The sequence below is a fragment of the Sciurus vulgaris genome (assembly GCF_902686455.1).
Source record: "Sciurus vulgaris genome assembly, chromosome: 10".
Classification (NCBI taxonomy): Eukaryota; Metazoa; Chordata; class Mammalia; order Rodentia; family Sciuridae; genus Sciurus; species Sciurus vulgaris.
Genome location: NC_136470.1, coordinates 71,610,065 through 71,634,703, shown reverse-complemented (window position 1 = coordinate 71,634,703; position 24,639 = coordinate 71,610,065). Strand labels below are relative to the sequence as shown.

General features: G+C 37.6%; 1 protein-coding gene across 2 annotated transcripts in view; it reads left to right on the top strand.

The window, feature by feature from the left end:
- POLQ (DNA polymerase theta) overlaps nt 1–24,639 on the top strand; it is a 156,827-nt gene that overhangs the window by 22,999 nt on the left and 109,189 nt on the right. For both annotated transcript variants that reach the window (XM_079155257.1, XM_079155258.1), the window contains exons 6-7: nt 218–437; nt 1,370–1,517. In XM_079155257.1, coding sequence (XP_079011383.1) covers nt 218–437; nt 1,370–1,517 — 368 coding nt within the window. The remainder of the gene's footprint in view (nt 1–217; nt 438–1,369; nt 1,518–24,639) is intronic.

Genomic DNA, 24,639 nt, shown 5'->3' with positions numbered 1-24,639 from the left:
TACTTTGGCTCAGTCTCTCTGCAAAACAGTTTGGCATTATCTCTTAACATTGAAGGTCTGTGACCCAGTAATCAATGATACACTAATTTTATTCCTAGGTCTATTCTCTAAAAAATTGCATGCAGGTGTGTACCAAAGGACATGACCAAGAATATTATTAGCAGCACCACTTGTTAATTTATTGTCTTTTACTGTGAGTTTCATTTGTTTTTCACAGCCAGGCAGATCTAGCCAGTCCTCTGTCTAATGCTGTTCAGATTGTTGGAATGAGTGCTACTCTTCCTAATTTGGAGCTTGTGGCTTCCTGGTTGAATGCTGAACTCTATCATACTGACTTTCGTCCTGTACCACTTTTGGAGTCAGTAAAAATTGGAAATTCCATATATGACTCTTCAATGAAACTTGTGAGGGAATTTCAACCCATGCTACAAGTGAAGGTAGGTCATTATTTGTACATCACAGCTCTTGTTATCTTTGTGTTTAATATCATTTTTCAGCAAGTTGTTAACAATTTTTGAAACATAATGACAGGTTGCAAAACAGTCGAATGTATGTTATGTATCCACTAGAATTAAAACTAAGCAAGTCAGTTCTACCTTAAAGAACTGATGGTGATGACGAGGGAGAAAATGTAGTTGTGCCTTGATCATGGTTCCTGATATATGACATGAGCATTTTTAGGAAAATACTTAGTTTTGTGGGTTTTTCTGTATAACTAGGAAAAGATTTTCTTGTGGTTTAGTTTGATCTAAACACTAATGTGGAATATTAACCTTATATTAAATGGTAGGTATAACATATAGTATGCAAAATGAAAAGAATATCATTCTGGGAGTTAGATATACCTCTGATATTTAATAGTGATACTTGATAAGGTGGAGATAGGAGTTGAATCACAAAACTTCTCTGAACCTACTATCTTCATTTATATGTGGCCCAGGTTGGCCTCAAACTTAATCTTCTTGCCTCAGCCTCCTGAGGAGCTATGATTATAGGCATGTGCCACTATGCCTGTTTTTTTTTTTTTTTTCCATTTATAGACTTTGTAGCTGATTTTTTATTATGTCTTTGAGTAGTGAAATATTCCCCATGAAGCAAAATGAGTGATTTTAAAATGATGTGAGGAAAATTTTTTTTGTGGTACTGAGAATTGGACTGAGGAGTGCTCTACCACTGAGCTACATCCCTGGACCCTTTTTATTTTTTACTTTGAGGAAAGGTTTTGCTAAGTTGCTGAGACTGGCTTCCAACTTGTGATCCTCCTGTCTCAGCCTCCTTAGTCACTGAGATTGCAGGTGTGTACCACCTCACCTTGTGTGAAAATGTTTTAAAAGTACCACTGAAGTGGATATTTCCCTTTCTTTTTTAGGGAGATGAAGACCATGTTGTTAGTTTGTGTTATGAGACCGTTCGTGATAACCATTCAGTATTACTTTTTTGTCCATCAAAGAAATGGTGTGAGAAGCTGGCAGATATCATTGCCCGAGAGTTTTATAAGTTACACCATCAAGCTGAGGGTGAGTTACTAATGGAAATGAAAGCCTACATACTTATAGCATTTGCTTGAAAGAAATGTTAGTGATTATATTAAGAAATTATGACTCTCCTCCAGCATTGCTACTGCCTACTTGCTAGACACCCTTTACAAAACTGCACTTTTGTGATGCTGCTCTTCTGACATTATAGGAAATGTGAACACATACTCAGGCTAATCATCTTCATATTTCTAGAGTTCTGGGTTTATATAGGTGTATACTAAAGTTCTTCATGGCATCCATGGCTTTGAGAGGTTGATCTTTGGTGTCCCTGAGTTGAATGCAAAACTACACATATAACATATTTTTTAGGAAAAGTGGTTGTATATTTCTTTGTATTTCCAAAGGTCTGACTCTAAAAAGAATCATATGTGTAATGTATAAATGTGTGTATGTGTGTGTGTTTGTACATATACATAAAACACATGTACACATATATACATCTATGTACACATGTATTTTAATATCAACGTTATTGAAATATAGTTTATCCATTTTAAGTTTGTAATCTGATGAATTTTAACATATATATGCATCTGTTTAACCACCACTGTAATCAATGCATTAAACATTTCTATGATTTAAAAATGTTCTCTTCTGCTTTTTTGTTGTCAATCTCTTCCCTTTGTCCCCAGCCCCAGGCAACCACTGGGGCTTTCTGCCATTTCAGATTACTTGTGCCTTTTCTAAGAATTTCATATAAATGAAGTCATATAGCATGCATATGTCTTTTTTATATGGCTTCTTTCACTCAGTGTAATGTTTTTGAGGTACATTCAGGTTGTTGATTTATCAGTTTGTTCCTTTATAATTGCTGAATGATAATCTAGAGCATTGCCATAAACATTAGTATTTATTTTTACAGATTCTTGGATGAAAACTTCTGCCTCAACATTTCTACTAGCCTGTGGTTCTTGGGCTCCCAGATAAATGTAGGGAGAACAGAGACTAGTTCTAGTCATAGGATATTAGTATATTTTCTTACATCACTTAGCCAGTGGCATTATGAGGGCAGGTAATAGATAATCACAAGCCTAGCTTCAACAAGTAAACTTTGCCTAAAGGTAATATTGTCTAGGCTCTGATCCAACATTGTATTCTCTGCCAGTTACCTCTTAATTGTTGCTTTCTATACCATGCTAACTTGTATTCCTTACATTGTGCCATGAAAATTTATATTCTTTAATGACCAGCCATGGTTATTTTCTTTTCTTGAGGTTTTATTCTTTTAATCTGTAGCAGTGGTTCCCAAATGCTAGTGTGTGGACTAGAATCTGGTCTATAATGAAATTTCCACCAGAAAAATAAAGCAGCACATTTTCATAAAGTTGAAGTTTAAATTTTGAAATTATCTCTATGAAATATACAAAATATATTAAAATACAAATGTTTATGAAAAGTTTTATAAGTCCAGAAATCTAAAAGTCTGAAAAATTCTTTAAGAAACCATAGTTTTTGAGGAATTCAAGATGGTGGGCTAGAAGAAGGCTGCATTCATAGTAGCTCCATGGTTCAGGATTCAAGCAGCAGGAATATTTTCTCTGTGAGGTGGGTGAAAGAGAGATTTCACTAAAACTGTATATTGGACAGTCAGAGTATCTTAGAGACTCAGAAATTTGGGTAAATTGAAGAAGAAAGGCTATCTTGGAGCCAAGCCTGTTGTGGCAGCTGTGGTAGTGGCACTGGTTTAATACAGAGGGAGGAGGAACACAGAGAGAAACACAATGGGACAGATTTAGTATGGAAAAACATGAGCTCAGAAAAGGAGCCTGCCCTTAGCTGATCCTGAAGCTGCACTGCGCACTGGTGCTTGAAAAGTGCCCAGGTGTTTCTCCACTCACCACATTGGCTGAGAGCTGAGGTGGAGCCATCTTGAAGCAGACACGCTGCACCTGCTGTGGGAGCTGGAAGATCAGAGCAAACAAAGCTACACTGTCCTGGCAAGTGCATTCCATGTAGAGTAGGGTGTACCTAGCAGAACAGGAGAGAAACAGACACAGAGAATATTTTGCCCAGGGGGATTCAAGTGGGAAAACTGAAGGAGAGCCCACCTTTGAGTCTGAAGAATGTCTGGAATCTGAACAGGTGGGTGGGAATACAGGAACTAAGCCGGGGAAACATGGAAAGGCTATGTTCATGGGCAGCAGAGGTGGTGAAGGATTGACTCCCTGACTCCATAAGTAGGGTTTTAGTCGGTTTTCTTTCTTTTTTTTTTTCTTTTCCTGACTAAAAGATCTGATAAGGACAGTTTTAGAAGAGGAGAAGTTTATTTAGGAGCTCAAATTTTCAGAGTTCTCAGTCCATAGATAGCCAGCTCCATTCCTCAGGGCTTGAGGTGAGGCAGAACATCATGGCAGAAGAGTGTGGTGGAGGAAAGTGGCTTAAGACATCACACCAGGAAGCAGAGAGGGTCTCCATTCACATATAAAATATATACCCCAAAGTCAGGTCCTATATGACCCACCTCCTCTAACCACCTTCTACCTGGCTACAGTTACCATCCAGTTAATCCCTATCAGGGGATTAATTCACGGATTGGGTTAAGGTTTTCATAACCCAATCATTCACCTCTAAACTTTCTTGCATTGTTTCACATGGGAGCTTTTGGGGGACATGTCGTATCTAAACCATTTCAAGTAGAGTCCTAAGGAGGCTCCTGAGAACCAAATTCCCAACAGAGTTCAGCAACTTCCAGGCACTAGTGGTTTGTTGATCTAATCTCTCCAGAGCAGAAACTACCCAGCAAAGCCCCTGAGGCCTGATTAGATCTAAGCCCCACCCAATGGAATGCCACTCAAAACTCTCCAACTGCCCAACCCTGGGAGTGTATTAATTTGGTCTGTGCAGACAAAACTTCAACTGATAATACTTCCTATCCTATCATACTTTATACTGGGAAGAAGAGAAGCCATTATTTGAACCAACTTTAGTCCTAGGCCACTCCAACTGGCAGCTTGGTGAACAACACAAAAAGAGGAAGGGGTCAACAACCTCCAGCCCTTGCTCTTGCTCTCAGTACATTCCATAAGAAGAAATGGAAAGAAAGACAGGCATAGACACTGTCTATCCATTCTTTTTTTTTTAATTGGTTCTTTTCAGTTATACATGACAGTAGAATGCATTTTGATATAATTATACAAGCATGGAATATATCTTACTATAATTCTGACCCCAATGCCTCTCCTTCCCCTTCTTTTTCCCACCCCTGCTCTGTTCCCTGTATTGATCTTTCTGCCATTTACCCATAGTTATTATTATTTTTTAAATTAATTTCTTGTGGATGTACATGATGGTGAGATTCACTGTGTTGTATTTATATTCGTACATAAGAGAGTTATGTCAGATTTATTCCACTGTCTTTTCTTATCCTCCCTCCCTTCCCTTCATTCCCCTTTGTCTAATCCACTAAAGTTCTATTCCCCACTTCACCCCTCATTGTAGGTTAGATTCCACATATCGAAAAACATTTGACATTTGTGTTTTTTTTTTTTTTTTTTTTGCAACTGGCCTACTTCACTTAGCATGATAGTCTCCAGATCATCTTTTTACAGGCAAATGTCATAAAGTCATTTTTCTTTATGACTGAGTAATACTCCATTGTGTATATACACCACATTTTCTTTATGCATTCATCTGTTGAAGGGCACCTAGGTTGGCTCCTTAGCTTATCTATTGTGAATTGTACTGCTATAAACTGAGTCTCTATAATATGCTGAAAATTCCTTTGGATGTATACTAAGGAGCAAGATGACCAGGTCAGTGGTGGTTCCATTCCTAGTTTTTCTGAGGAATCTCCATACTGCTTTCCAGAGTAGTTGTGCCAGTTTACAGTCCCATCAACAATGTTTGAGCATATCCTTTTCCCGCATCCTTGCAAACCTTTATTGTATTCTTGATAATTGCCATTCTGACTGAAATGTTATGGCATCTCAGTGTAGTTTTAATTTCCTTTAATTGCTAAAGATGTAGAACATCTTTTCATATATTTGTTGACTGTTCATATTTCTTTTTTTGAGAAGTGTCTGTTTAGTTCCTTTGACCATTTATTGATTGGGTTATTTGTGTTTTTGGTGTTAAACTTTTTAAGTTCTTTGTATATTCTGGAAATTAATGGCCTATCTGAAGTGAGGTTGCAAAAATTCTCTCTCATTTCATAGGCTTTCTCTTTACACTCTTGATCATTTTTATTGCTTTGAAGAAGGTTTTTAGTTTGATGCCATCCCATTTATTGATTATTGGTTTTAATTCTTGCGCTTTAGGAGTCTTGTTAAAGAAGTCAGTAGCTGAGCTCATATGTTAGAGTGTTGAGCCTATGTTTTCTTCTATTGTGTACAGGGTTTCTGGTCTAATTTCTAGGTCTTTGATCCATTTTGAGTTGAGTTTTGTGCAGAGTGAGAGATAGGGATTAAGTTTCATTATACTGCAAATGGATTTCCATTTTCCCTGCACCATTTGTTGAAAAGTCTATCTTTTCTCCAACATACATATATTTTTGGCACCTCTGTGTAGTATGCAATAACCATGTTTACGTGGGTTTGTCTCTGTGTCTTCTATTCCATTGGTCTTGGTGCCATTACCATGCTGTTTTTGTTACTATAGCTCTGTAGTATACTTTGAGTTCTGGTATTGTGATGCCTCCTGCTTCACTTTTCTTGTTAAGGATTGCTTTGGCTATTCTAGGTCTCATTTTTCCAAATGAATTTCACAACTGCTTTTTCTATTTCTATCAGGAACATCATTGGATTTTGATGGGGATTGCATTGACTCAGTATGCATGCATAAAGCATAATTTTGTTGAATTCATTCCACGTTTCCTCTATTTTCCTGACCCTCCCCCACTTATTCTCCTTCATATATTCCATGGATCTTGCCTCTGTACTTATAATATCTGACCTCCAACTTTCTTTCCCCTTACTTTGTTCTAGCTTCTGAATGTGAGAGAAAACATTGAATTGATTTTTCTGAGTCTGGCTTATTTCACTTAGCATAATGCTCTCCATTTCCATTCATTTGCCTGCATATGCAGTAATTTTATTCTTTATGATTGAGTAAAACTCTATTGTGTATATTTATCACTTTTTTTTATTCCATTCATCTATTGATGAGAATTTGGACTGGTTCCATAATTTGGCTGTTGTAAATTGTGCCTCTATAAACATTGATGTAGCAGTATCACAATAGAATGATGATTTTAGTTCTTTTGGATAAATATCAAGGAGTGGGATAGCTGGATCATATGGTGATTCTATTCCTAGTTTTATGAGGAATATCCATACTGCCTTCCAGTGTAGTTGTATTAATTTTCAATCCCATCAACAATATATGAGTGTACCTATGCTCCCACATCCTTGCCAGCATTTATTATTATTTGTATTCTTTTTCTATTGGTTCTTTTTAGTTATGTGTGACAGTAGAGTCCACTTTGACATAATTATGAAAGCATGCAATATATCTTGATCTACTATAGCAATTGTCATTCTGACTGGAGTGAGATGAAAGTTTAGTGTAGTTTGCATTTGCATTTCTCTGATTGCTAGAGATGTTGACTTTTTAAAATATATTTCTTGGCCATTTGTGTTTTTTTTTTCTTGAGAGAAATATCTTTTTAGTTCTTTTGTCCATTTATTGATTGGATTATTTTTATTTTATTCTTGCTGTTAACCTGTTTGAATTCTTTATATTTCTGGATATTAATCCCCTGTCAGAGGAGTAGCTGGCAAAGATTTTCTCCCATTCACTTGGGTCTCTCTTCCTACTCCTAATCATTTCCTTTGCTGTGCAGAGGCTTTATAATTTGATGGCATCCCACTTATCTATTCTTGGTTTTATTCCTTGAGTTTTAGAGAGGTCTTATTAAGGAAGTCAGTGCTAGCACTAACATGATAGTATGTTGACTTATGTTTTCTTCTAGCAGTTGAAAGATTTCTGGTCTAATTGCTAAGTCTTTGATCCACTTTGATTAGACTTTTGTATAGGGTGAGAGGGATCTAATTTGATTGTTTTGTGTATGGACAATCAGTTTTTCTGGCACCATTCATTAAAAAGTCCTTGTCTCCAACATATATTTTTGGCACCTTCGTCAAATATCAGATGACTTTGTGTCTTTGTTTCTGTAATTTCTTTTCTATTCCACTGGTCTTCATGCCTATTTTGATGCCAATACAATGCTGTTTTTGTCACTTATCTCTGTAGAATAATTTGAGATCAGGTATAAATGATTCTTCCAGCATCATTGGTTTTGCTTAGGATTGCTTTGGCTATTGTGGGTCTCTTATTCTTCCAAATGAATTTCATGATTGCTTTCTCTATTTCTATGAGGTATGCCATTGAGAATTTAATTGGAATTGCATTGAATCTGTATAGCACTTTTGACAATATTAATTCTGCTTACCCAAGAACATGGGAGATCTTTCCATCTTCTAAGATTTTCTTTAATTTCTTTCTTTAGTGTTCTGTAGTTCTCATTGTAGAGGTCTTTCACCTTTTTTGTTATATTGATTCCCATGTATTTTTTTTTTTTTGATGTTATTGTGAATGGGGTAGTTTTCTCTTTCAGAGGATTCATCACTTATGAATAGAAATGCATTAGATTTATGTATGTTGATTTTGTATCCTGCTACTTTGCTGAATTCATTTATTAGTTCTAGAAGTTTTCTGGTGGAATTTTTTGGATTCTCTACATATAGAATCATGTCATCAGCAAATAGTGATAATTTGAGTTCTTCTTTTCCTATTTATATCCCTTTAATTTCTTTGTTCTGTCTAATTGCTCTGGTTAGAGTTTCCAGGACAATATTGAATAAAAGTGCTGAAAGAGGGCATCCCTGTCTTGTTCCATTTTTTAGAGGGAATGCTTTCAGTTTTTCTCCATTTAGAATGATGTTGGCCTTGGGTTTAGCATGGATAGCCTTTACAATGCTGAGGTAAGTTCCTACTATCCCTGTTTTTTCTAGTGTTTTGAACATGAAGAGGTGCTGTATTTTATCAAATGCTTTTTATGCATCTATTGAAGTGATTATATGATTCTTAACTTTAAGCCTATTGATGTGATGAATTACATTTATTGATTTCCATATGTTGAACCAACCTTGCATTCCAGGGATGAACCTCACTTGATCATGGTGCACATCTTTTTAATATGTTTTTGTATGTGATTTGCCAGAATTTTATTGAGTTTTTTTTTACATCTATGTTCATCAGGGATGTTAGTCTCACATTTTCTTTCCTTGATGTGTCTTTGTCCGGTTTTGGTATCAGGGTGATACTAGTCTCATAGAATGAGTTTATAAGTGTTCCTTCCTTTTCTATTTAATTGAATAATTTGAGGAGTGTCGTTAATTCTTCTTTGAAGGTCTTGTAGAACTTGGCTGAGAATTTGTCTGGTCCTGAGCTTTTCTTAATAATATAAGAATACACAACAAAACTGTCATATGCTATTCAGACAGTCCATTCCTCAATAAATAGATGCATGAAAAATATTTGAACTCAAAGATGGTAGAAGTGTGAGAGAGAGGGTGAAAAAAGAAAAAAAAAAGATGGAAAGACTCAATGGAAAATTGAATGATTGCTTCTGTTGGCTTTCAAAAATTTTCTCAGCTTCCATTCTCCACTGATAGGTGGGATTGTCTGAAATTTGATGTTAACTCCAATACAGTGGGTGCAAGACTAGTTGGGTGGGTGAGCTGATAGCAAGTTGTCTTCATACCCTCTTACAGTTAGTCCTCCCACCTGCCGTAGCTGGCTTCTTCCGTCCCTACACGTATCAGGACTCACAGAGCTGGAAAGAGCTCAGTTTTCTCCAGTTTCTTCAACCTGTGCTCCCCCAGGAAACTGCCCCTACTCTCCTGCTTTCCACAGACTTGGTAGACCCAGACTGGCCCACACAAACCCAGCTGCAATCTGATGGACCTGGGCTTCAGCTTCCCCAGGGCCTGTCTTGCTGCAGTCCTAAGATCTCAGTGCCCTTTCAACTTGCAGAGACCATCAGGGATGCACTCACACCAAGGAGCAAAGAGGTAGCCAGATAGCAAGCATTATTACACTGAGCAGAAAGACCTTAGGTGCAACATGCCCTGCAGATACCCCATGTATCTCCAGGACCTGGCCTGAGTCCCCAGATGAGGTGGCCGCACCCTCAGATGGTGGAGGTGGTGGCGGCAAACCTGCAGGCCCTAGCTGTTGTCCTAAAATGGCGGGCAACCACATGAAACCAAACCTGTGGGTACTGTGACAATGGACTTCCAGGCAACAGTGGGCAGCAGGCAATCTGCTGGCCATCTGCGGCTGGACTGCAAGCTAATGGGGGACAATCTGCTAGTGGATGTCCAACAGTGGGTGATGACTAGATGAAAGGTGGGTGATGAGCAGGCAAGAAGCAGGCAAATGGGCAAATGGTGGATAACAGGTGGCACTTAGTGAGCAATCTACACTCAAAAGGCAGGCGATATGCTGGCAGATGGTGAATGATCACTGTGGATGAATGGGGTAAACAGCCGGGGATTGGTGGGTAGCAACAACGACCTTGTAGAGAAACAGTATTTCCTCTGCTTGAATCCCAAGTTATGGAGCAATAAGGAATGCAGACTCCCTCTAGTCTGCCATCTTGGATCTCCAAGGAATTCCTTTTGTGCATTTTGTGTGATTTTTGTCTATGGAGTGGAATGACAGGACTTCCTGGGCTCTTTCCCCATATACCTGCCAGTGAGCAGGATTGGGACTTGTCAGGTTGGTGTGCCCCCTGTTGTTCCTAGAAATAACTGACCTTTCTGCTAGTGTGCAAGGTGACTCTTCCTCTCCAGGTAAAAAGAGGTCTTTTGCTACATTATTCAGGCAGGTGAAGGCAGAACCCCTTCTTGCTGAGGCCCCTCCATCAAGAAGCCCTGAAACCATGGACTCCATTCCTACAGCCACCATCCCTTTTCTACTCTTGGTCCCAATGCCTGTTCTTCCCAGGTTCTCCTGTGGTCCACAATTTCCTGTGGCCTTTTCTTGCCTACTGGTCACAAGCACAGTCTGGGGGTAGGGTGGGGAAGATGAATGTTTAGGTCAGTGCAATTTCAAAATGCACAGGAGTTTATGGGCAGGAGTCCCGCAACCCAGACATGACAACCATTTTCACAACCCTGAACAGAAGCACTTACACAGTGAGTGTGAGACCTTGGCACAGTGAGCGTGAGACCTTGGCACAGTGAGCGTGAGACTCCTGTGTTGCCCAAATGCTACTGTGCATAGGATGTGAAGGAATTCTAGTGTCTGCCCCACCCTCTTGACTCGGGATGTGAGTGCTAAGCATCTCTATGTCTCCCCTCATGACCTTTCAGCATTTTTTTAATGTTAGTAACTGAAATGTAATGTACATTATAGCACAGCGTGTAGGGCACAAGGAATAGTGTTGTGTCAGCACAGAGGATGCTGTATAGGGGTGGTGAGTGAGAAGCCCATCAATGCCCCTGCCAGGTTCCTATGCCCCCATGGAAGCCACTGCTTTCTGACCTTGTAGAGGAGGTGTTGCCTTCAGAAGATGCCTGTGTGGGTGCAGTTCCCATTGCCACGTTTGTGGAGCCCACGTGTGTTCTTTCCTGCCCATCCTGTTTGCTGGGATGTCTTTTGGTTCTGTTTTTGGCCTGTTTGCATGGCCGGAGGAATGTTTGGGTGGGAATGTCAGAGTAGGGTAAAGCTGGTCAGTCTGGAAATTATCATGTTGCCAATGTCTGAAGCAGATGCGCATCCTTTGCCAAAAGTAGAATCTGAGATCCTCAGGACTAGTGTTTCCTGGCTGTCTGAAGACAAGAAAAGAGGAGAAAAGTAAAAGGGGGAAAACAAGAAATAAAACTCTAAAATTTTTACATAACAATGTTATCCCATTATGGCACCTCAAAGAAGTGGGGAGAATGAATGATTGCAATCTATGCTGATCAAATCCTCTCTTTGGATTTTCTTAAGCTTTGTACCCTGCAGACAGAGTGAAGTCTTTGGTCATTCACCCCCTAGTTCTTTCTGTTGTCCTACTCCTCAGGTGATTAATAGGATTGAATCAGTTGCCAAAGTTAGTTGGAATTCCTCTCATCTGCTTTGGACACTAGAACATGCTAGCATGGAATGCAGAGATCAGTTGGCAAAGACTCTCATAGTGCAGGGCAAATATTATCATTGTGGCACATTAACAAGCTAAGTCAGAATGCTGAGCTCACGAAGTAAAAATTCTGTCTGTAACTTTTTGACCTACATGTTCTAAAGACAGGGAAAATGGCAGCACATCCCTGGACACATCCATAGGTGGTGAGAGGCTATGGCTCTTCTGGGAGGCAGGTTACCAGGTTTCATACATACTGTCCACTGCCAACATTATCAGTCCCCTCATACTTGATTCTCACAAAAATTCACTTGGGACTCTTCATTCCCCAAGACTGTTAGGAGGTTTCCTGAACCACCAGTTTCAAAGGTAAGCATCTCCTGCCCTCCTCCGTGTTACCGTCTGTTTTCCTGTGGCATAGAATTTTCAGTGGGTTGTGTCAGTGTCTCTCCTTTGGACCATACTGTCTCAAGAAGCAGCCATTACCATGTTAGTGCAGTGAAATTGTCATAGAGTTCAGAGTCCCAGAGATAAGAAAATTCTTGGGTCTATAATCCCCAGAGGTGTCAACTCAGACAATAGGACTCTTCTCAAGTTAGCTCCTGATGATAGTTCCATGAGAATATTCTGGGAAGTTTAGAGAACTCCAGAGCCAGGTTGCTATGCAGTCCCCAGGTCTCTTAACTTGTTTGCACCTTGTCTGCAAGGTGCCCGGTTCTGCACTAGTGGAGTTCTCTGGGACCCTCCCTCTTCCAGTGTTATTTCCCCTCCTGCTGCCTTGATACCATGTGTTAAGTGGTGTGGCACTTTTTCTCCCACTCTTCTATTTTCCAAAATCCATGGGCTTCTCCAAGTCTTTATCCCTACTGTTCTCTTCCGTTGCTCTGCTAAGGCCACCCAGCTCAACAAGCAGCTATACTCCTATTGTTTTGGCTTTGTCTTACGGAGAAGGGAAAGTGCTCAGTGCCTCCAATCCACCATCTTCCAATATCTGTCTGCTACTTATTTTTGTATGTTGATTTTGTACCCAGAAACTTTACTAAATTCTTTTATTCTAACATTTTCTAATAGCTTTTAGGATTTTGTGTAAATGAGATCATGCCATCATGACAGACATTTTAATTTCTTTCTTTCCAATTTGTGTTTTATTTCTTTTTCTTTCATAAGTTCTGTAAGACTTTCAAATACTGTGTTGAATCTGAGTGATGAGAGTAGGCATCCTTGTCTTTGGGTACAGTTTTCACCTTTTCACTTTTGAATATAATTTAGTTATGGACTTATCTGTGATAGATGGCTTTTATGATATTGAGATATATTCCTTATAAACCCAATTTGTTGTGAGTTTTTATCATAAAAAGAAGATGAATTATGTCAACTGCTCTTTCAGCATGTGCTGAAATGATAATATGATTGTTGTCCATCATTCTATTGATGTGGTGGACCACCTTTATTGACTTGTAAATGTTGAACAGTTCTGGACCCCACAGATAAATCCCAATTCATCATGGTCTATAATTATTGAATATACTGATGAATTTAGTTTACTAGCTGAGTTATTTTGTTGAGGAATTTTGAATCCATATTCATCAGGGATATTGGCCTTTAATTTTATTTTCTCCTAGCATTCTTATCCTAGCTTTGTTATAGAGTAGTGCTGGCCTTGTAAAATATATCTGAATGTGTTTCTTTTTCAAGTTTTTGCAGGATTTGAGAAGGCTCATTATCAGTATTTTTCCCCCCTGCATGATATAGAATTCAGCAGTGATACCTTGTGTTCCTGGGCTTTACATTTTTGAAAGGATTTGATTACTTTTGCAGTCACTTTTTGTGTGCCTATATTTTGTTTCTTAGTGATTTTGTCTTGGTATGATTTTATTTATAGGATTTATTCACTTCTCCCAGGTTCTCCAATTTGTTGGTTATGTCTTTGTTTAAGAGGTGAGTCTCTTGGAGACAGTGTATTGCTTGGTCTTGTTTTGTAATCCAATCTGCCAGCCTGTCTTTAGATTGATTCTTCTAGATCATTTATATTGAATGTTATTAGTGAGAGATTATTTTTATTCCCTGTTATTTTGATTTAATCCTTTTTTAAAGTATAATATGAGTCTCCTTTGATTGACTATTCTTCTAGAATTTCCTCCCTATGCTGGTTTTTGTCGCTGGCTCTTTGCGGTACAAAATCTGTGGATATTTGTCACTGCTTGCAGCAACAATTTGCACGGGTCTTATGGGTGATGGACTGGAAACTGAGCTACTTCTATCTTTCTCTTTAGTGCACTGCTTTCTTGCTTGTTTGTTTATAGAGGATAAAGGAAATGAGGTTTACTTGCTTTGAGAGGAGAGAGAGAGAGAGAGACTTTGCTTAAGAAAGAGACTTTGAGAGAAGGACAGGCTTTGCTTAGAGCTTAGAGGAAAAGAGACTTGCTACGCCTTACTTAAGGTCTACTGCTTCTTACTGGTGCGTCCTGCATCCTGTGAACTAAGGGTGCGACTACCTAAGGTGCTTTAGTGATGCGTCTCAGTTCTCTGCTCTGCGATCTGCCTTCTGCCGCTGCCCCTACTCGCTGCTTCTATTGGCTAGCAGCTTCTTCTTCCTAGCTGCCGTTCTGCTGTCTTTTCTTTCTACTAGCTGCTGTGTCTTCTGCTAGCTGCTGCTGTGCTTCTTTCTACTAGCTGCTGTGCTTTTCCCTACTAGCTGCCGTGTTGCTTCTTTCTGCTAGTTGCTGCTGTGTATTAGCTGCTGAGTTTCGCTGTCTCCGCCTACGCTTATATCACCTCCAGGAGGTGGAGAGCAGGGCCACGCCTCTTACGCAAAGATTAGCAAGACGCTAGATGTCCGAGCAGGCACAGTTAGGAGTGCTTGAGAACACATGCACATACATTGTGTGTGTGGACGATAAATCACCTGAGTGTGCTTATGTCAATTAACCTCCTCCCTGCCGATGTGATCAGGCGCCATTCTGGCGCAGTCAACATGGCACAGCCCCCAACAGTTTTCATTTTTATTTTTCTATCTTTGTTTTGAAATATTTTATTGAGTATATTTTGTAGTAGAGGCTTTCCAGTTATAAATTCTTTTAGCTTTTGTTTATTGTGGAAGATTTTGTTTTTGTTTTTGTTTTTTGATTCTGGTGATTGAACCCAGGGGTACTTAACCACTGAACCACATCTCCAGCCCTTTAAAAAAAAAATTTAGAGAGACATGCGCTCCCTAAGTTGCTTAGGGCCTTGCTATGTTACTGAGGCTGGCTTTGAACTCATGTCTTCCTGTCTCAGCCTCCTAAGCTACTTGGATTATAGGCATGCTCCACCACACCTGGCTTGTGGATGGTTTTTATTTCATGTTCAATTCTAAAGCCTAATGTTCTTGGTAGTATAGTATTCTTGGTTGGCATTCATGTCCTTTCAGAGCTTTGAATTCTTCTAAGACCTCCTAGCTTTTAGGGTCTGGGTTGAAAAATCATTGAGATGCAGTTTGGTTTACTTCTAAATGTCATTTGTTGTTTTTTTCTAGCATCTTTAAAAATTCTATCTATAGTCTGTATGCTAGGCATTTTTGTAATAGTATGTCTTGGTGTGGCTAGGTTGTGATTTTGTTTATTTGGAGTCCTGTATGCCTCCTGTATTTGAATTTCCATTTCATTCTTAAGGTTTGAATTTTGGGGGGACATTATTTCATTGAAAAGATTGTCCATTCCATTAGTTTGTTTTTTAGAACCTTCATCTGTTTCAGTGAATTTTAAATTTGGCCTTTTCATGTTATCACATATTTTGTGAATATTTTGTCCATGGTCTCTTAGTATCATTTCTCTAGGGTCAACTTTATTTTCAAGTTTATATATTTTGTGTTGGATACTTAAAAATCTGTCTTTCAGGTGGTCTATTGATGATGCTTTCTACTGAATATTTAATTTGGTTTATTGATCCCTTCATTTTGAGGATTTCTAATTGATCCTTTTTCAGAATCTTTATGTCCTTATTGAAGTGATCTTTCACTTCTTGTATTTTCTCAGATTTCAGTCCTTATATCATCTTTACTAAATACAATATTTTAACTGTAGACTTTCTAAATTCCTTCTCTGACATTTCCTGCACTGTGGTGACAGTGGAGTCTGTTGTTGAGGCATTTGGGGTTGTTTTGGATGGTTTGCTCCCATTCTTTTTTATATTGATTATATGTCTACCCATCTATCAGTATGTTTCAGAAGCAGCAGAGTTTGTACTTTATAGTTTATGTACTTACAGTGTCCCTTAGATTTCCAGTACCTCACAATTTAGGGAGAGATAAATAGTAGCAACAACAAATGCAACATATAACATTAAATACTTCCTACTATGACATCTACAATGTTAATTGGCACATTAAACAGAAATGGTGGGGTCAGCAATTGCCATCAGTAAAAACAGTAGGTAATCATTCATTATATCTGGCATTAAATCAAACAACAGGTGTTATCTGTGATATCCACCACAGTAATACTTGTAATAGTATTAATGTTGGGAGCAGGCATTATATAAACTAATTCATGCTAAAAGATATTAAGAAGCTTATTAAGAGGAAAGAAAATGAGATGGGTGGGTAGAAAAGAGTTCACAATTTCAAAACGTGAACAGAGATAATGTAGAAGAGATACAGGATGTGATGTTTATGAGGGAGGAAAGAAAATAGAAGTAAAAATTATAGGAAGAGTGAAAGAGAAAGAAAAATAGAACGTGGCTGTTAGCAAAAGAATAGAGAGAGAGAAACAAAAGAAATAGACAAATGAAGAACAATATAAAACAAACCCAAAAAATACTAATCAAAAACTAATGAAAGATCCTAACCTTCAAAAGACAAGGCAAGGAAAAGTAAGTACATTCAAAGAGGTGCTATAAATGAGAAAAAAAAGAAACAAATATTTATGTGTATAAATGTCCTTTAACCATTCAGCATGTACATAAAAATATTAGAAAAAAATTGGTGATTCCTGATGAAAAATTAGGGAATCATTTCCATTGAGGTGATCAAAATAGTCAATGAGAATATATGATCATCATCTATATCAAACTTTCTATCTCTACTGACACAAGAGTAGGGCCATGGGCTGTTAAACCCTTCCTCTTTTCATGTTGCTCACCAAGTTGCCAGTTGGATTTAAAAAATTCTTAGTTTCCCTTCTTGGCATCATGAGGTAGGGTGCGATGGGAAGTACTGTTGGCTGGAGTTTCGTCTGCACCACCAGTTTGATGCACTCCCAGTGTGGGTCTGCTGCAGATTTCTGGGATTGGAGTTCCTGAAGTCAGGGCTTAGGTCTAGTCAGGCCATGGTGACTGCTCTGGAGAGATTAGATCAAAGTACCTCCAGGACCCAACAGTTACTGATCTCTGCTGGAGACTATATCCCTGGAGTCTACTCAGGTTTCCTTTCGTGGGAAGGGGGAGCCAGTCTTTCGCCCCTTCATCTATCCACAGACCACACCTTTCCAGGCTTGCTGGGCTTTGTCCAGAAGAGTAATCATACCCACCCATTCAAATTCCTGACCCACTTCAGCCAGTCTTGCAAGCTGCCATACTCAAAGTGGGAAGGGAGCTGGGCTCTCCTCTCTGTCTTGTATTCCCCTGGGTAAAGTACTGTCTGTGCCTGCTTTTGCTCTCACTTAGACACAGTCTAGGTCATGTGGTGAGTGTCTGCCAGGACCCTGTATTGGACCCACCTCAGACCTCTTGGTTCACTTAGCTAGTGCCCCAGCATCATACCTCAAGATGGCTGCTGCTTTGGCTCTCCACACACAGTCAGAAACATGGGGTGCCCTTCATGCACCAGTGTACTGGGTAGAATAACTTCTGGATCAGCCCAGGGCAAGCTACCCACCGATCTGAGGATTTTCTGCACTAAGTCTGTCCATTGTATTTCTCAGTGTTTTTGCCTCCCTCTGTGCTGTGGCTGGCCAAGCTGCTATTGGTATTACTGCTGGGACTACTGTCAGGTTGGCTCCAATGTGGTCTTTTTTCTTTACTATACCCAAATTTCTAAGTCTCTAAGGTACTCTGACTATCCAATATTGAGTTTTAGAGAAATCCCTGTTTTACCTACTCACAGAGAAGTATTCCTGCTGCTTGGATACCAGGTCATAGAACAACAAACACAGCCTTCCTCTAGCCTGCCATCTTGCTTCCTCCTAGTGTCCATCTATTCTTGTTGACTGCTTTGACCATCTCAGTAGAACATATTCCTTAATTTTTCATTAGGAATCTTTTTTTTTTCTTTCTTTTCTGTTTGTGTGTTTTTGCTGTGCTGATTGGGTCCTGGGAAAATATAAATATACCTATTTGTTTCTTTTTTTCTCATTTTTAGCTTTTTTTTTTTTTTTTTTTTGTGGTACTGGGGATCAAAATCAGGGCCTTGTGCTTGCGAGCAAGCACTCTACCAGCTGAGCTATCTCCCCAGCCCTTTAGCATTTTTTTAAAGGTTGTTATTTTCCCTTGCCTTGTCCTTTGAGAGTTAGGGTTTTTGATTGGTATATTTTTGTTTTGTTTTGTATTGTTTTTCATTTGTCTGTTTTTCTCTCTTCTCCTAACAGCCAAATTCTATTGTTCTCTGTTTCACTCTCCTTTACTTTGTTATTTCTACTTTTTCTCCTCCTTCCTTATAACCATCATGTGCTACATCTCTTCTACATTCTCACTTCACTTTTTTTTTGTGTGTGTGTGCTGGAAATTAAATTCAGGGATGCTTAACCACTGAGCCACATCCTCAGCCTCAGCACTGATCCACTGGGATCACAGGCATTCACCACCATGCCTGGTTCTTGGTTCACATTTTTAAATTATGAACTCTTTTCTGCCTTCCTATCACATTTTTTCTCTTGGTTGATTGTATTCTTACCATTTTTTAGTACTAATTGTCTTATATAACTCCTGCCCCCATCATTAATGCTGTTGCAATTATTACTGCTGTGGATGACACAGTTGACACCTGTTGTTTGCTTTAATACCAGATACAGTTCATGGTTACTTACTGTTTTTGCTGTTGGCAATTGCTAACCCTATCACTTCTGTTTTTTTTTTTTTTTTTTTGCGGTAGTTAACACTGTAGATATCATAGTAAAAACCAAGTATTTAATTTAATGCTGTGTATTGTTTGCATTGGTTGTTGCTGTTGTTTGTTTCCCCCTGTTCTGTGAGGTGCTGAGAACCTACAGCAACACTATAAATTAGCAGGGTAGAAACTCTGCTGCTGAACTAAACTCACCAAAAAGACAGTGTACATTGCTTCACACATAAATTAATGACAGTTAATCTTTAGCTATACTTTAATACAAAGAATAGAAAAGTCAAAAACCCAAACTAATGGCCAGACTCCAGTCTTAAAGGAATTAGGGTTTGTAAGTGATCACTTTGTAACTGGTTAGATAAACAGCTATTTTAGATTAAAACAATATAGTTGTCTCCCTAAATATACGTGACTAGATGTAAGTATACATCTGAGAACTATATCAGTCTGAGCCTTGTCTAAGTGTTATGTTACAGTTTATAGAATAATAAGTTTATCAAGGTTTACTGGGGAGGTAACCAATAAGTTGTCTCTTTTATACACTGTATACATAGAAGGGCCACACTGTCATTTGAAGACCTGTCTTACATCTGTTTGTGTTGACTAAATCTGTTTCTGATCATTAACACTGTTTCCTAAATTTATAAGAGATTTAAGGCTATCCTTTGATTTTTACTAGTACTGCTAAACCCATGAAGATCTGTGATTATTGTTACCATACAGTAGGGGTTCTAAATTGTAATTTTAGAGTTTAACTTTTAAATGGTAACAGTAATCACAGGTCTGCATGGGTTAGTAGCAGCAAAAATGAAAGGATAGCCTTAAATCTCTTATACATTTAGAAAACAGTGTTAAGGATCAGAAATAGACTTAGTCAAAGCAAACAGAAATTAAACTCAATGGGTGGCACATGCCTGTAATCCCAGAAACTCAGGAGGATGAGACAGGAGGATGACAAGTTCAAAACCAGCCTCAGCTATGGTGAGGCACTAAACAACTCGGTGAGACCCTGTCTCTAAATAAAATGCAAAATAGGGCTAGGGATGTGGTTCAGTGGTCAAGTGCCCCAAAGTTCAGTCCCTGGTACAAAAGAAAAAAAGTTAAACTTAGTTAAATGTAAAGCTTAGGGAAGAACACTTTACCAAGTTGGTGTTCTCCAAACTAAAATTATTTGTAGCAATAGTCTCAGATTTCTATATAAATAACAAATTTGATTGATATTTACTCATGTCACTTGACATTTCATAGCTGGATAAAGTAATGTGTTGTCAATAAGTTATATATACAATTTTATGTTACTCTTTGCACTGGAATAGGAATTTAAATATATTTTTGGAAGTTAATAAGGAAAGCCTGATCTGTCTCAAAGTGACATTGTAAAGCATGGAAGTATTTTGCCATTCCAAACCTTCAGAATGAGATGGACAACCAGATACAGGAGGCATTCAGAACCCCAAGTAGACAGATCAAAAAATAGCCTCTCTATGACACATTATAATTAAACTGCTGAACTCAAAGAACAATGATAGGTTTTTAAAAGCCTCAAGAGAAAAGCATCACATTAAATTTAGAGGCAAGCCAATCAGGATCACTTCTGTTTTCTCAGCACAAACTCTGCAAGAGTGTGTTCCAAGTTCTGAAAGAAAATAACTGTCAACCAAACTGCTATATCCAGCAAACTATCATTTAGTATTGAAGATAAAATAAAAAACTTCCAAGATAAGCAGAAACTAAAAGAATTCATGACTACAAAAATGGCACAATAGAACTCAAAGAAATACTGCACACAGAAGAAATAATAAAAAAAAGAAAACCCTTCAGAGCTCACAAAAGAAAAAAATCTCATTTGAAGAGTAACTAAGCAAATGAGAAAGAGGATCATATTAAATACAAAAAATAAAATCGCAGGAATTAACATCTCTGTATAATAACATTGATTGTAAATAGTCTCCACTCTCCAATTAAAACACACAAGTTGGCATATTGGATTAAAAAACAAGACCCAACTATATGTTGTTTGCAAGAGTGCACCTTACAGGCAACAATTGTAGGCTGAATGTGAAAAGATGGAAATTGAAATACTATGTGAATGGAGCCTTAAAAAAAAGCAGGATTAGCTACTCTCAATGCCTGACAATGCAGATTTCACACCAAAATTAGAAGAGATAAAAGGTCACTTTATATTGGTAAAGAGAACAATTTGACAAGACATAACAATAATAAATATTTATGCCCCAAATGTGGTTGTAACTAAATACATAAAAGAGACCATACTCAAATTGAAGTTCTAGATAGACCCTGGTACAATAATACTGTGTGATTTCAACACCTCTGTCACCATTAGATAGATCATTAAGACACAAAGTCATTGAAGACTTTGGACCTGTAAAATACTATAAATCAAATGGACCTGTTAAAAACAGCTATAAAACTTTTCATCCATCAACAGCTGAATACACTTTCTTCTCAGCAGCTCATAGAACCTTCTCCAAAATAGACCATATTTTTGGACACGATGCAACTCTTAGTACATACAAAAATATGGTATAATTCCTTGCACCTTATCAGATTATAATGGAAGGAAATTAGAAATTAATACAACCAAACCCTACAGAAACTATATAAACACATGGAGATTAAAGAGTAATCTTTTGAATGATGAATGGGTAATAGAAGAAATCAAGGGAGAGATTTAAAAATTCTTAGATTCAAATAAGAATAGTGATACCAGAACCTCAGACTCAAATGAAAATAGTGATGTGACATATCAGAACCTCTGGAACACTATGAAGGCAGTTCTAAGAGGAACACTTATACCTATGCATGTACATATAAGAAAATCAGAAAGATCTCAAATAAACAGCCTAATTATGCACCTTACGGCCCTTGAAAAAGAAAAGCAAACTTATTCCAAAACCAGTAGAAGGAAGGATATAATTTAAGATCAGAATTAAAATCAGTGAAATTGAGAATAAAAAGAAAATGCAAAGAATTCATGAAACACAGTGGTTCTTTGAAAAAGTAAACAAGATTAATTAGCCCTTAACCAAACTAAACAAAAGAAAAAGGGAGAAAAACCAAATTAATAAAATTAGAGATGAGATGAAAAAGCAGAAATCACTATAGGTATCTCAGAAATCCGGCAGATCATTAGGGACTATTTTGAAAACTTATACTCCAATAAATTGGAAAACCTAGAAGAAATGAACACATTTCTAGACAAAAACTGTCTGCCAAAATTGAATCAAGAGGACATAGAAAATCTAAAGAGGCCAATAATTTGTAATGAGATACAAGCAGTAATAAAAAGACTTCCAACAAAAGAGTTCGGAACTGGATGGATTCTCAGCTGAATTCTACCATATCTTTAAAGAAGAACTAACCCTCCTCAAATTATTCCATGAAATAGAAAGTGATGGAACACTTTCAAATTCATTTTATGAAGCCATTATCACACTCATACCAAAACCAGATTAGATTAGGACACATCAAGGGAAGAAAACTATAGACCATTATCCCTGATGAATTTAGATGTAAAAACACTTAATAAAACATTATCTAATTATGTTTAACAACACATTAAGAAGATTGTACACCACAACCAAGTCAGTTTTATTTCAGAGATGCAAAGATGGCTTAAGATATGGAAATCAATAAATGTAATTCATCACATTAACAGAATTAAGGATAAAAAGGATTTAGTAATCTCAATAGATGCAGAGAAAGCCTTCAACATATTCTGCACCCATTCATGATAAAATCACTGAAGAAACTAGGGAAAGAAGGAACCTGTCTCAACATCATAAAGGCTATGCATTAAAAACTCAACGCCAACCTTATAGTAAATGGGGAAAAACTGAAAACATCTCCTTTAAAATCTAGGACAAGACAAGGATATCCACTCTCACCACTTCTATTTAATACAGTGCTATAAATTCAAGCCAGAGGAATTAGGCAAGAGAATTAAATAAAAGACATACAAATAGAAAAGGAAGAAGTCAAATTACCACAGTTTGCAGATGATGTGGTCCTATACTTAGAAGATACAAAAAAAAAAAAATCAACCAAAAGACTGCTAGAGCTAATAAAAAAATTTGACAAAGTAGCAGTTATAAAATCAACATATAAAAAACAATAGCTTTCTTATATACCAACAATGAATCTACTGAGGAAGAAATCAGGAAAACAGTTCCCTTCACGATAGCCTAAAAAAATAAAAAAAAAAAAAAATTCCTAGGAATAAATCTAAGCAAGGAGGTGAAAGACCTCTACCATGAAAATTATAGAACATTGAAAAATGAAATTGAAGATCTCAGATTGAAAGACATCCCATGTTCACAGATAGGCAGAATTAATATTATTAAAATGGCCATACTATCAAAAGCAATATACAAATTTGACACAGCCCCCTCATCAAAATGCCAGTGATGTTTTACACAGAACTAGAAAAAACAGTCCTAAAATTTATTTGGAAGAATAAAAGAGCCAGAATAGCCAAAGCAATTTGAAGCCAAAAAAACAATGCTGGAAGCATCATAATATCTGACTTCAAATTATACTACAGAACTGAAATAACAAAAACTGCATGGCACTGGCATAAAAACAGATACATTGGCCAATGGTACAGAATATAAGGCACAAAGACAAATCCACACGGATATGGTCATCTATCCTTGACAAAGGTGCCAAAAATATACGTTGGAGAAAAGACAACTTTTTAAACAAATGGTGCTGGGATACCTGATTATATATATGCAGAAGAACAAAACTACACCCTCACCTCTCACCTTCCACAAAAGTCAACTCAAAGTGAATCAAAGACCTCAGAATTAGACCAGAAACCATGCACAATTCCTAGGAGAAAATGTAGGGTTAACACTCCAGCTTTGAGGTACAGGCAATGGCTTTCTCAATAGGACCCCTACAGATCAGGAAATAACGCCAAGAGATAATAAATGGGACAGCACCAAATTAAAAACTTCTGCACAACAAAGGAAACAATTAGGAATGTGAAGAGAGAACCCATAGGAGATTATCTTTGCTAGCTACTCTTCTGGTAGAGGATTAATGTCTAGAATATGTAACGAACTAAAAATACACTGAAAAAAATCAAATAACCCAGTTAATAAATGGGTAAATGAATTAAACAGACACTTCTCAAAAGAAGAAATACAATTGATCAACAAATACATGAAAAAGTGTTTAACATCTTTAGCAATTTGTGAAATGTAAATCAAAACTACACTGAGATTTTATCTCATACCAGTCAGAATGGCAGTCATCAAGAATACAAGTAATAAATGCTGGAGAGGATGTGGAGAGAAATGTACACTTTTACACTGTTGGTTGGACTATATATTAGTACAGTCACTGTGGGAATCAGTATGGAAAGTCCTCAAAAGACTAGACATGGAACTGCCACGTGACCCAGCTTTAACCACTTCTTAGTATTTATCCTGAAAAATTCAAGTCATCTTACTACAGTGATACATCCATACCCATGTTTATAGCAGCACAATTCACAATATCAAACTATGAAACCAGCCTAGGTGTCTATCAAAACAGATGAATGGCTAAAGAAAATGTACATATATACAATGGAGTTTTATTCAGATAAAGAAAAATGAAATTATGTCATTTGCAAGAAAATGGATAGAACTAGAGACCATCATGTTAAGCAAAATTAGTCAAACTCAGAAGGTTAAGGGTCATATATTTTCTCTCATATGCAGAAGCTAGAGAGGATAAAGGAAGGACTGGGGAGATAGCTCAGTTGGTAGAGTGCTTGCCTTGCAAGCACAAGGCCCTGGATTCAATCCCCAGCACCACAAAAACACAAAACAAAATGAGAGGATAAAGGAAAATAAAAGTGGGGGTAGATTTCATAAAAATCAAAGGAAGATCAGTAGAGGAAAAGGACCAAGGGGTGGGTCGTAGCAGGGGAGTACTGGGGAGTGATATTGGCTAAATCATATTCATATTATGTGCACATATGAATA